General features: G+C 39.5%; 1 protein-coding gene across 4 annotated transcripts in view; it reads left to right on the top strand.

Moving 5' to 3' along the window:
* Positions 1–12,848, top strand: part of DYM (dymeclin) — a 220,809-nt gene that overhangs the window by 12,240 nt on the left and 195,721 nt on the right. For all 4 annotated transcript variants that reach the window (XM_026092225.1, XM_026092226.1, XM_026092227.1 and 1 more), the window contains 2 exons: positions 862–1,039; positions 12,367–12,419. In XM_026092225.1, coding sequence (XP_025948010.1) covers positions 900–1,039; positions 12,367–12,419 — 193 coding nt within the window. In that variant the 5' untranslated portion in view covers positions 862–899. The remainder of the gene's footprint in view (positions 1–861; positions 1,040–12,366; positions 12,420–12,848) is intronic.

Here is a 12,848-nt window from a genome sequence, read left to right as displayed (position 1 = left end):
TTTTTTTTTTTTTTTTTTTAATTAAATTGTTTATAAAGGTGAAAAGTGCTGATAAGCAGCATGGAAAGCTAAAATCTTCTCATTCTTCACACAAAACGGATACAACACAACTAATAATCTAAAGGGGTTTTGAGTGTCTCTCTACCAACTTCTGGAGGAATTGCTTCCAAAAGCAGTTGTCTTTGTACGTGTTCATTTTTTAGCCTTCCTCCCTCCCCCACGTAGTTAACTGGAAGGAGCCGTGTTATTTTACAAAGATCAGCCCGTTCGTACGTACATTTGTACGTTGTAGCATCTTTGCTCACTTGGTTCGGGTTAGCTGTGCAGTAGTGGTAACAGCTGCGCTGATTGTGGCAGGGTATGAAACTCCAAGGAGCAGATGGTAGGTAGGTTGACGGTACAGAGGGATTTAGTTGCATGACCGTTTCTTGTCAAAAGCAGTTGTATACCTAGGTATCTGTGCATATTCAACTGGAAAATACATTTTTGAATGGCATGTCAGCTTAACATCCTTGTTTAAATTGTGAATTCCCTGTAGCTTCCTCCACTGGTAACAGCCTTGATGTTGATATAACTGCAACAGCGTATTCTTCTTGAGTGAGATTTAGGAAAACCCAAGTGAGACGAGGACTGAAGTATAGCACAGTAACTTTTAGCTTCCTTGGATGAGGATGTTGGTGTCCTAAATGTGTTGACAGTCTTTTGAATGCCTTCCTATATGCTTTGGTTTTCTGCTTTTCAATAATTGTTCCAGATAGTGAATTAAAGCCTTAGTGATCACTAATTTAGTAGACTCTGTATATTCCTTATTTGTATGAAAGACTTCAAGTGTTTCTCTCTCCCTTTTTTCTTCCCTTGAAGAAATGAAAATTTAGAGAAGGATTTGCCAAATAAAGAAGATGGGAGCAAATAGCAGCAGCATCAGCGAACTTCCAGAAAACGAGTATTTAAAAAAATTGTCAGGAGCAGAGCCGATCTCTGAAAATGATCCATTCTGGAATCAGCTGCTATCTTTTAGCTTTACCACTCCAACAAACAGGTAAGATGATGCTTGGTGAAGAGTTAAACCTTGGTAATATATTTATAAAAATGACTGGTCTGAAAAAGAAAAGATTTTTTGTCTTTATTCCTGTTTTAGGTGGCAGGGGAGTAAATGCCTATGTAAAATGGACTGTTGTTTCTAATTTTGGAATCTCTTTCCACCACATCTTCCATTTCTGTGGGTTCCTTTCTTCCTCCTAATAGCTGTAAYTGCTATTTGTTCTTCTGGCAACTAGAAAAGATCAGAAGTAGGTCTGTTGTGTTCTTGTGTGCGTGTTTTTTTGTTTTTTGTTTTGAATAAGCCTCCATTGTGCCTTTCCTCTGAAACATTTATTGTTTCACGCACTAACAGGTTCAAGTAGAGATAGGTTACAGGACTAAACCTTCTGGCCTTGACACCTCAAACTTTTATTGCATTGAGCATCTCTCATGAGTTAATTGTAGGTTAGCTGTTGAGTTTCTTCATCTGTACGGCCTTAATTATTTTTTTCCTGTTTTACCTTTTGAAAGATGTTTTTCACAGAGACAGCACATGAAACTATTTTCTAAGTATCTAAAATTAGTGTGCTGACTTGAAGGTAATAAACTTTCTCTTGTGATGGTGTGGTCCACAGCTCTACAATACTTCCACCAAAATTATAGAACGTTACGGATAGCTAAACTGAAATGCAACCTCATCACGTTGGTTCTTCTCTTGCGTGTCTCTTCACTCTAGCAAGTAGCGTAGATAGAAACAGCATTAATATTTCTGAAAGGATCCATAGCGCATCTCCAGAAATACAAAAYTTAAGCCCTTGCGACTTCAGTTAACTGACTTTTTTTAAATAGCTCTTTAATAATTTCTAATGAGGTATTGTTTACATGTTATACGAATTACCTCTGTACTATGTCTTAGATGCTACGCACAGTAGCTTCTGAAAGGCCAAGAACAACATTTATTTTTGCAACAATTAGGAGCAGGTCAGGTAAAGAGTCTGTTTTGCTCGTACTAATATGTTTATGAGTAACTGAAAATCCAGATGACTGGAAGAGAAAATGGTTACGGTAAACAAGTTGGAGACATTTACTAAACTTTATCTTTTTTTAAAGAGGGAGGAGGAGGAAACACTTTTGGCTTCTGCATGGGGAGATAGTCAGGAGGTAGCAAGAAATTACAGGATTGTGAAGGGGAGGGGTTCTTGTAAAGGAATATTTGGCATTGGATGAAACGGCAGTCTTTTTTCTTTAAGTTCTTGCTTACAGTCTACTCATGACTAATAAGATGGACAATATTCTGTGAAGTCATGTAAAATTGCATTGGGGCTTTTTAGGGGGAAATAGTCATGTACCAAAAAGCAGCAGTTTCTTTCAGTTGTTCTATTGTGCCCCTGTTCCCCATGCCCACCAAAGTAAATGAGTCTTTCATAGCTTGCTTTGCAGCTTTTTTGTGTGTATTTCATGGAGTCAGACCCAGTGTACACTAAATTTGTTTAAAAAAAAAATATATATATATATATATATATATATATAAAGGAAAACTGATCCAAATGTAGGTTGAAAGTTTAATTAGCTGAACACCAGATGGTGCTCTTGCCTGGCAGCTAGAAGAGAAATATTTTTAGACGCATAGTTCTATCTTCTATGCAGCTTAATAATTGGAAGGAAACAGAAATTTCCCATTAAGTTGCATCTACCTGGGAGAGACCCATTTGACAGATGGGGTCAAACGCTGCTGGCTGCAGAACACCCTCATCAGCTATTGTCTAAATTGGCTGACCTTGCCTGCAGGAACAGAACAGCGGAGGTCAATGTTCATTTTAGAGACTGAAAGATTATGAAATACCATGCCAACTCTGTTTTGTTATAATGAGACTTGAGTGTAGGTCATCCTTCTGACAGGAGCAAGATGGTAGGTTTTGATTATTGTGGAAAGGAGCCAAGTTTCACTTGTCAAACAAGATAGGATTTAAGTTTTTCCCCTTCTTTCAAATTATACTTTTTTCCATTAATGTGTTGCAAAATTAGTGTGTGTCTGGTAGGTGATTGTTTGCAAGTTATTTGCTTCTGTACTAATTGGTGTGATGAATATCTGCCACGTTAGATTCAGTAGTTATTTACTTTGTGCTCCTTTCCTGGGTCCTACAATGCCTTTAGGCAGCCAGCCATCTACCACCACTTACAAGGCAAAGTCTGGAACCTCTTAGGAAGTTTTTCTCCCTCTTTTCTGACTATCTGGGTTTGGCAAAGAGGAGGAGGCCATAGAAAGAACAACATGCATGTTTTTTGCTTGTTTAACTATCTGGGAAGTACAAAATGGCAACAGCACGTGGGAAAAGGCCATGGTAGATTGCCTCCTTTTGGCAACAGTTGACTGGTATCTCAGCCTCATTCAGAAAACGTTGCTCATAGTATGGAAGCAGTATCTGCAAGGACAAGAAAAAGTGCTTGTGATATGTTTGAGGGAAACGTGAATCAGTGTATATGTAAGTAAAGTTCATGTTGTTTCAACACAGTTCTGTGTATGCTTTGTCTCTAATGAGGAATATTTGAATAGTGCTTTTGCTTCAAGTGCTGTTCTGAATTAGTCCAGGTACCTGCTGGTCACAGCTCCCAAAGCAAGATCTTTTGGGTTGCCAAACTGAATTGTTCCTTCTGAGGAACCATGCTGGTTTAATTCCAAAATTCGGAAGCCCAGGGCCTGGGTTTTGAGAGCCAGTGAATTACTGGGTTCTACTGAGGGAGATGAAGGCATGATATCTGTGTGATCTGTTAACAGTGTTGCTTTCTTTGCTCTTCTGTTTTTCTTCATTTTTGTGTTCTTTCCTTTTCTTGCACTTTGTACTCTTTGTTTGTTTGTCCTGTCTTCTTTACTGGGCTTATTTTTCAGTCCAGTCAACATCTTGATCTCTTTCTGTAAAGAACAGGAGGTGGTTTGTAGGTGTGAATAAACTTGGCCAAGTATCTGTACTACTGCCTGCAAGGTTGCTGGGTCTCTATTACTGTCTCTGTCAGCAGTACGATGTAAGATACTCTTGCCCTTGCAGTAACCCTTCAGGTGTTTATGGGGATCTACTATGAACCTCATCGGGAACTGATCTGCCTGAAAAATAACCTAGCAAAAAGAAAAGATTATTTTTTCAGCCAAGTTAATTCCTTAGTGATTCATAGCATAGCGCCACAAAACAATTCTGCTAGTACAACGAAGGAGTGATTTGGGGGCACGACAGACAGCTGGGTGGAAAAGGGACGTGCCATCCAAAAAAATATGTGTATAAGCRCATGGTGAAAACAGAACTATATTCTGGAAGTGTAATATCCTGCTTTCCTGGGCCCCATTGTATCTCATGGTGTTGATTTTGTTAATACCAAAGCAAGCATTAAGATGGAATATTAAGAAAGTGAGGGAGTAGGAGTAAGCCTGGTCTGTGTTTTTGCAAACCTCGATGATGAATCAGCCTCTAATAATCAGAGAAATGAGGAGCTGAAGGTGAATCCACGCTCACTGTCCATAATTCTCCTGGCATGAGTGATAGATGGTAACAGCCAGAGCAAATTTCTGGTATTTGGCAGGTAAAGTCACTGGAGCCTTACAGAATTTAGGAGTGGTAGGAGATAAGCAATATATGTATACGTGGTATTAAATGGCAAAGCTACCAGCAGTTTTATTATCGGTTGCCCAATGCTTTTTTCACTGTGAAAGGTGTGTTGTGACCTTGTCTTTTGAGAAGCTCTAACAGCTGTTTGTAGCATGTCACAGATACTGGGCGGGTAAAATGCCCTTGGGCTATAGAAGTGTCTTCCGAGGAATTCCTATTTTCAGCCTGCAGGTACCTGGTGGTCTGACTTCACACTCCCACTATTTCACTTTTTTCTTCATGATTCCATATTTGTTACACAGAATGGACTCATGGGGGGGGGGCTGATTTAAGATCATATAAATCCCCTTAAATCTGCCACTTCCTAAATGCCAAGCAATTGACATATCGGTCTGAACGGTGTTTGAATATTAAAAAAACCAAACCCTCAAAACCCTTCTGGTTGACTTTGTTGTTATAAACACGAGCTGTGAGGTTTGCTTTGGAGTCTTTGCTCTCGATTCAGGCAGACCAGTGTGTTTGGCTCTCATGAGTTGCAACCTCCTCCTTAGCAATGTTGTTAGTTACAATACTTTCATGATGGAAAACTTAAAACAGAGTTAACTAACGCAGAACTTGCTGAAAATCATATGCTTAATATTTAGTGTTCCACTTTATTCCTTCCCTGGAGTTTTTAATGAGTGGCTGGTTGAAGAATAGTGTGCATGATCCTTTAATGGAAAGACATAAAAACGAACAACTTTAATGTTGCCTTAATATGGTACATTTTTAAATTGGTACAATAAATTATGTGCAGCTTTTTATTCTTTGACGTCTTTCCTCTGAATAGGCCATTAAAGTCGGCATTCCCACAGTATGAATTTACTGAATGGGCTGATTCTTCTGGTTTGTATTCAGCGGCAGGGGAAGAAGCTTTGCTTAGTCAAAGGGAAAAACTCTTTCTTTTCTCCCCTTTCGGAGAGGGTGGTTGTCTACTACAGTTTGGGCCTTATTCTTACCATATTAAGGGTAGGTGTCATCTACTTTGTAGGTGTGTTTTTAGTGACAATTTGTATGCAAAATATTCTTACTGCTTGCCATGCTGATCTCTTTTAAAAACAGTAGTCATGCCACTCTAAAACCTCTTATATTGTGGTGCCTTTAAAATAAAAGCAGATAAAACCATTTTCCTCAATGAAGACTGTGCTATCAGGAAGCAACTTTCACTGTCTTTTATTAATTACAGTTTTGCTGAAGTTTGCGGGACGGATTGTTGAATACTCTGATGTAAATCCAAAATAAGGCAACTGAAACAAATTCAACCACTCTAAATTAACTCCACTGTTTTTTTTCCTTTTTCTTTTTGGAAGCAATGTTTTTCTCAATGTATGCCAGAATAGCTAACCGCAGAATCCGGCTTTCTGGTAGTATGAAGCCAAAAATAAAAATCTGCAGTGAATAAAAACCATCAATTTTTTTGAGCAATGGACTGCTTAATTTACCATTCTTCCCCACCTTTACTGCAAAGATGATTTCTTACAGAAAACTAACTCAATGATGAAGAAACTCTGTGTACTATGAGCAGTAACTGCAGGTACAAAGTGATTAAATTAAATGTTATGAGAACAATTTCGGCAAGTCAAAATAAAATTTGTAGTGTCTAAATAGCATTTCAATAATGTGTTTTACTTGGTCAATATTCATTGCACCTACGTATGATAACTCCTAATTTTTATTTTGTCTTTGCAGTACTTTCACCTGTGAAAAATAAAAGGGGGCAACTTTGGCTTGCGTTAGTATCCCATATGTTTGAATGGGTTTGTGCACATCAAAATAGCATTTATGTGATAATATAGTTTTGAGAACCTGAACTTTCGTATCAGGGAAAAGAAGTATGATGACCCCTGGTACCAAAGGGGCAGTATTTGAGCTGCYAGGTTTAAACTTAATTTTGCTTTCTCCTTTCCTGTCCCTAGTATGGAGTCCTTAATATGTGACTTAAGTGTAGTTTCTGGGCTTTCCCCCTGAAGTGTGTGGGGACGAAGTCTGCACCTCAGACATTCAGTTGGACCTGAATGAGCTGGTCGAGTGTGTGTGGTTAAGTATACTTTGAATTCTTAGGGTTTTTTTTTCCTTGCCCCTGTGCTCACAACTTGTTAGAAAGCCCAAACCAGCTTGAGGCTAAAGGTTGTGTGCAAAGCAACCTCTTTTTGCTCATGTGTGGGAAAATTGTCAAATTCACGTGGTATTTGCCATCAGRTGGTTGTTATGTTTGTTAAAGATCTGTGACCCTAAGCCAGAATTTGTGGCCATGTGCATGGGAACCTCCTCCAGACTGGTGTCTTTTATGTGACTGGGCTTACGGGCTGGAACTGGGACGTCTGGGCTTCTCCTCGTAACAGGTAGCAGTCGTGTGAGGCAGCGTTAACTGATCTTGCTACTTGTTTATTCCTAGAAACTGATAATTTTTAAGAGAAGCCTGTTGACAGTGTACTAACGGTGCTCGTAGACCAGGTTATGTTTTACTCTTCCATCCCTGATGAATCTCCTCTATATTTTTCTGTTCTGTAGAATATTTTCTTTCAGAAGCTTCTTCTCAGTTTTGGAAAAAGTGTGATTTTTCTTTTCCCAGTTCTCAAAAGATGAAATTGCAGAGTGAAAAATGTGTGGGATTTTTCCTTTTCCTTTCTGAAAGGTTGTTCCCTCCACATAACACCCTTCCCCTGCATCTTTCCRTAGTTGCTTCCTTCTAATTAAGTGCAATGTGTTGAATGAGATGAATTTAAATGTTTTAGACCTTTCTGTCCCCAGTAGTAAGCTCCTAAAATATATATAAATAAAGATGTGTGTGTGTGTCTGTATGTCTGTGTGCATGTGTTTATAGGGAGCTTCACTCCACTAATACTTGATCTTGTTGTTAGTGCTGAAAAATAGTCTGACTACTAGCAGTGCTGTTCTGTGAATTAATGAAGGGGTGGACGTTTGGGCGTTGGGTTTCCATTTTCATATTTATTCATTAACCAAATGTCATCTCCCCGGGGGCTGTAGAGCAAAGTCAATACCATAGCTGGTTCTAGTGCTTCTTTTGTGCCACATTATGAATCTCGGCTCTGCCATTTTCTGCATCAGTGTTAATATAATGCGTCTTCTGTCTTCACAGCGCAAAAAATACTAAGGCAGCTATTTCCACATCTCTCGCCTTTCTTTCCTACCCAAGTTAAGGAAAGGCAGCTACTCTTAAGCTTTGCCCCAGGTACCTAGAAATGGGCTTCCCCCCTCCTATCACCCTTTCCCTCAGTGCTGAGCTAGACTCTCTTCAAGAATTTATCCTTGGGGCCTAAAAACCAGCAGTAGTATTACTTTTGAATGTAACAACAACACTATTTTCAGTATGTTTATTGGTGGGGATATTCTGTTGTAGCTCCTTCTTGCCACGTGTGTTTCCGTTGCTTGAGATGAAATGTTTCAGATGTTGCCTAGTCTTCAGAAAGGCGAAGTTCAGTTCTGTGCTCTGGTCGCCATGAGGGCGAGCGGGTTGTACTGGATTTTTAAGCATTAAACTTGGTTTTCATTTTGCTAGGAAAAAGATGGCACCAGTGTTAAAAGCTTTGCTGAAGATCTGAAGGTCTTGGTTTGCTGCTCTTCTTGATCCTGGCAACATGTTGGAATTGGGCAACTCTGTGGGATTTGTTTGGGGGTTTTGTGTGTTTTTGAATAGCTAGAAGTTAAAAAACAAACAAACAAACTGCAAGAATTCTACACTTGTAAGGCAGAGTGCTTGGAAATTAGGGGAAAATGGACTTTAATTAAAAAAATTAATGTTTACATTTAAACTTTAAATCCTGGAGCAACTACAGTATTTGCTCAGTCTGTATTACAGAAGTCCCCAGCATCTTTCGACTGTGGGAGAAGGATCGCTTTTTGGTGGGTTAAGATTAGGCAGTAACTAAGAACTCTGTAGTGCATTGGGGTCCAATATAATATTTTCCTGGCCTGTGAACTATCAGGAAGGAATACATCCTGATGACAAGCAGCCAGCTGGACAAATTTAGAAGTTAAAAAAAAAAAACAAAAAAACCCCCCAAGAAGTCCTCGTTTCATTCAGACCTAGAAGATTGCATTGTCCGTAGCTGTTGATGCGGTGTTCTAGTTTTATACCATTTGTTTTTAATTACTCTGCATGTTTTTAGCACTGAAACAGAAGACCCCCTTTGAGACTAACTTTAATTTTTTTAAAGGTATATTTCAAAGCGCAGTTTGCACTTTCTGAAACTTATGTTTCAAGGTAATTTGTAAGGAAGGAAAGAATGCAGAGACTTGATATTAAAAGAGCTCATCTGCACAGCCTAAAATTGTTGCAGGTGAAGTGCTCTCATGTGAAATGCCCTCAGTTTGCTACACAGTAAATTAGTATGATATACAGGATAACTTGCGGGCATCTTAATTTAATCTGTCTCTGCCTTGAAGTATTTCCTATCAAAAAAACTTTGGAATAATGCTTTTGGTTGCTGTTCCTACCAATACCCTTACCTCTTCCTCTAGTCCTCCAGAGTATGAGAGCATCTAAGACAAACTCTTTCAAGACAACATCTCAGACAAACAGGTTTTAAGAGCGCAATTTCATGTGAGTTTTCAGCACTGGAGCTGCTTTAGGGGATTCCCACACAGGACCACAATTAGTCTCTCTTTTATGCTGGTGCAGTTAGTTTTGGGACTGTGCTGTAAACTGGATTATAATCTAAATTTAAAAACAGGAAGAGGATTGTTTCCCCCACTACTCTCTGTTAAAATTTCACTGGCCCAGCTGTAGTTGCTAAGATAGGGTTGAGCAAGTGGGACAGGAATTTCTTAAATCYAACTGTGCCACCGAAGGAAGTGTATGTGGGATCACACTTCTCTTGTCTTCAGTCTCTGCTCTCATATAAATGAGGTTACTCATTGGAAAATTTAAACAAATGCTTAGGAAGCAACAGCAGCTTTGGCAATATTAAATAGTAATATTAAATTTTGCAATATTTTTATATGCGAAGAGTGTTTGAACAGAGGCCATACCACTGACCTCTTACAGTCTTAGTTACTATTTGGGTTTCATTATGTTGCTGCTTCCTATTTCTTCTGAATATGGTGCTTTTCATACCTTTAATTACAAGGATATAGCCGGACAAGCTCTGAAATTGTTCAGCCTATATTACATTGCAACTTAAAGCATTAAACTTTTTTTAAACTGAATTTTAATTTTGGGAACTTCTGGAGGACCGCTTAAAGTAACTGCCATTCCTGTAGATCAGACTGTATGTTAACTGAGTCTGCACAGAGGCTGTAAAACCTTCTCTCGTATCCTGGTCATCCTTACTGTAAAGTCACTTCCGGATGCAGATTTCTTCCAAAGAGGTGTCTTGTTTTGGCAACTCTTGGAAATTTTGTGTTGGCCTAGATGGGACACAGATCTCATCTCTGAGCTGAGGGTGAGCGGGAGAGTCAGTCAGGGAATTTAGCTATTTCATATTTTACCGCTTGGAGAAGTTTTGCCTTTGCGTGCGTCTCCTGAATTTTTAATAGGGGTTTGATCTATTCTTTTAATACCTTCTCTTATTGAGAACATGTGGCATGCTCAGTAATCACTGCACAGGTGCACAAAGTGAGACTGTACGAAAGCATGTAGGGCAAAACATYTCACAACCAAAGGAGCTCCAGGCAGAGTCTTCAACCCCTGTCTGTGGGAGATGAGGCGCTCTAGCTGCAGGGAATCCTGATGGCACGTGCTAGGCGGAGTGGGGAAGAACAATTTCCAGACCTGCTAAATGCTGTTTTTTCTCTCTGTCTGCTTTGCTACTATGAAGTGAACTGAAGTAAGTTATTAAATGCAGCCAGTTTACAGCTCTGTAACGCTTTCCATCCGGGGACCTCAAAGCACTGCGTGGAATGAGCAGGAGCAAAGTTTTTAACGCTACTGAGGTCTAACAACATGCTTGCATTTGCAGGAGATGTTTGGATCTACTTAGTTGTTTGCTCTGCCAACTCTTATAGGCCTGCGCTTYAGTGGCATGATAGAGGGAGTCTGTAGCCCCCGGTTGATTGGAATATGGGAAAGGAAAATGCTAAGAGAAGCTCTGCGAGAAAGACCTAAGTGGGGATGGATGGAAGAGTTGGGAGGTAACATGGCCATGAAGCACATGTGACACAGCCCTCGTCATTGCGGTGGGCATGAAAAGATGTCCCAAGAAACTTAAAGCAGCAGCCCTTGGCGGGGTTGGGGGGGTCGGAAGGAAGCCTGAAAGCTAAAAGCTATCCACACCTCTCAGCTCAATGCCCGATTGCTCCCTGCATTATCTTACCGACTGCCTTCTGCCCAGCCCRATCCTGTGATGTGTGTGTGGTTCTCTCCGTTAGAGATGAGAAGTTGAAAGGATGGGTATTTGCTTAGGTGGAGGTGAATTTGGCCTTGAAAGGATAAGCAGCTCACCTAAAAGTGCGTGAGCACGGCAGTGACAAAACAGGACAGTGCTTGTTCTGCTGTCCGACTGATGCATTTACCTGCTGGATTCGGGTTTCCCTTTAAGCATGTCTCTGTCTAACGTTCAGAGAGATCCCGCTTCTGGTAGCTGTTTTTCTTCTACTGAGATGGTGATAGAACAGTCTGAGTCTGCTCGTGTACCTGGTCTCATGTAATAATTTTTTTGATGAAATATTATGTCATTGCACGCAGGTTTTGGTGTTCCGGGAGAATGTGTTGGCTCTTAGCTGTTTTAGAGAGCGAGTCTGGAGTCTATTAGTTTCCGTTTTCCAAACTCTTAACCTTAGTAATGTTTACTTCCTAACAAGCAAACTGGAATAGGAAACCCAAAGAAGTGCAAAATCAAGGGGCTTTATATTATATTGTACATTAGTGTCAGTGACTTGTCATTTTAAAAGCATCAGGTTTGAAGAGAAGAAGCTTGCATTCTAGTATTACTTTTAATATGCATTGATAAGAGATTAGATCTTTCGGTATTATTGTTGGGACACCTTCAAATTGCTTAATGTGRCATTGGGCAAAATAGCTGATTATCATTTATCTCTTTTTCCCATCTGTTAAGGAAAAATATGCTTTATATACTTCCCATGTGGTGTTCTGCTCTGTTTTTGAGGATCRGTTAGTTTGTACTGCTAGGTTTGTAGCAGGAGAAGTATATAAATGTATTTTTATGCATTTGACCCAGCTGGTGTTTACTTTCAGCGGTTGTTGGTGGGTTCTGCTTTAGTGTTTTGTTGTTCTTTTCAGCTGATGTTTTTTTTTTTTTGTTGAAGCATACCAACCGGCAATTAATGAAGTTATGAAAAACTTGGCGTATGTGGCAAGTGCTTGTTGCAGTAATAGAACATTAGGTAACAGAAAGTGGTGCTCAGCTTGAGGTTAAATGTCAGGCTGAGGATTCTTTAATTAAGGCTTTTAGAAAAGGTGTTATTTCACACGATAGTACAAAAACAAGTGCTTTCTGAAGGCTACGGTTCTATGCGTATTCTCAGTGATCAAACCAAGCATGGCAGTAAGACAAATGATGTGCTGACTTCTCTTCACTTGGACAGACATTTCACTTTTGAATATTAATTTCCTGTTACATTTGAAATACAGCAACTATAAGTCTTGTACTGCTTGGTATTTATATAAAGCAGCTAATGGATTGCTGAAATTAAGTGCTTCATAGAAATTTTTTGCTGCTGTTTTGTTAGGAATTCTCCATTTGCTTATGTTAACCGTGGTGATTTTTTTTTTCTTCCCCCTTCCCTGTAGTGCTGACTTAAARCTCTTGGAAGAAGCCACCATCTCAGTCTGCAAGTCTTTAGGTGAGATATGTGACATCTTAACTTTTTTTCCATGTGATTTATCAGAAAAATTAAGAAACAGCATTCATGTTCACATCCATATCTTTAGTACACTGCACCTCTCTGTGTTCCACTGGTAAGATCAAAACAGTATGTGTAAGAGTGTGTTTGTCTGTACATCCCAAACTTTTAGAAACTTAACTTCCAGCATTAACTATTTTATATTAATTGAAATGACTGAAAGGATTAGAATAACTCCCTCCCTCCTTCCTCTTTCTCCTTTGCCCTCCAAGCCAGACAGGGAGGGAGAAGAAGTAACTGGGGGACATAAYGAGGAGAGAATATAAATGTGATCAGTGATGTTACAAGAAGGTAAAATTTAGCTGTGAAAACCAGTCCTGTTTTCTGATAGGAAACTCTATTGTGCTGTAAAGAAGTCATGAAAAGGAA

Source organism: Apteryx rowi, unplaced genomic scaffold (assembly GCF_003343035.1).
Source record: "Apteryx rowi isolate R43461 unplaced genomic scaffold, aptRow1 scaffold_95, whole genome shotgun sequence".
NCBI lineage: Eukaryota > Metazoa > Chordata > Aves > Apterygiformes > Apterygidae > Apteryx > Apteryx rowi.
This window is presented reverse-complemented; position numbering and strand designations above follow the sequence as displayed.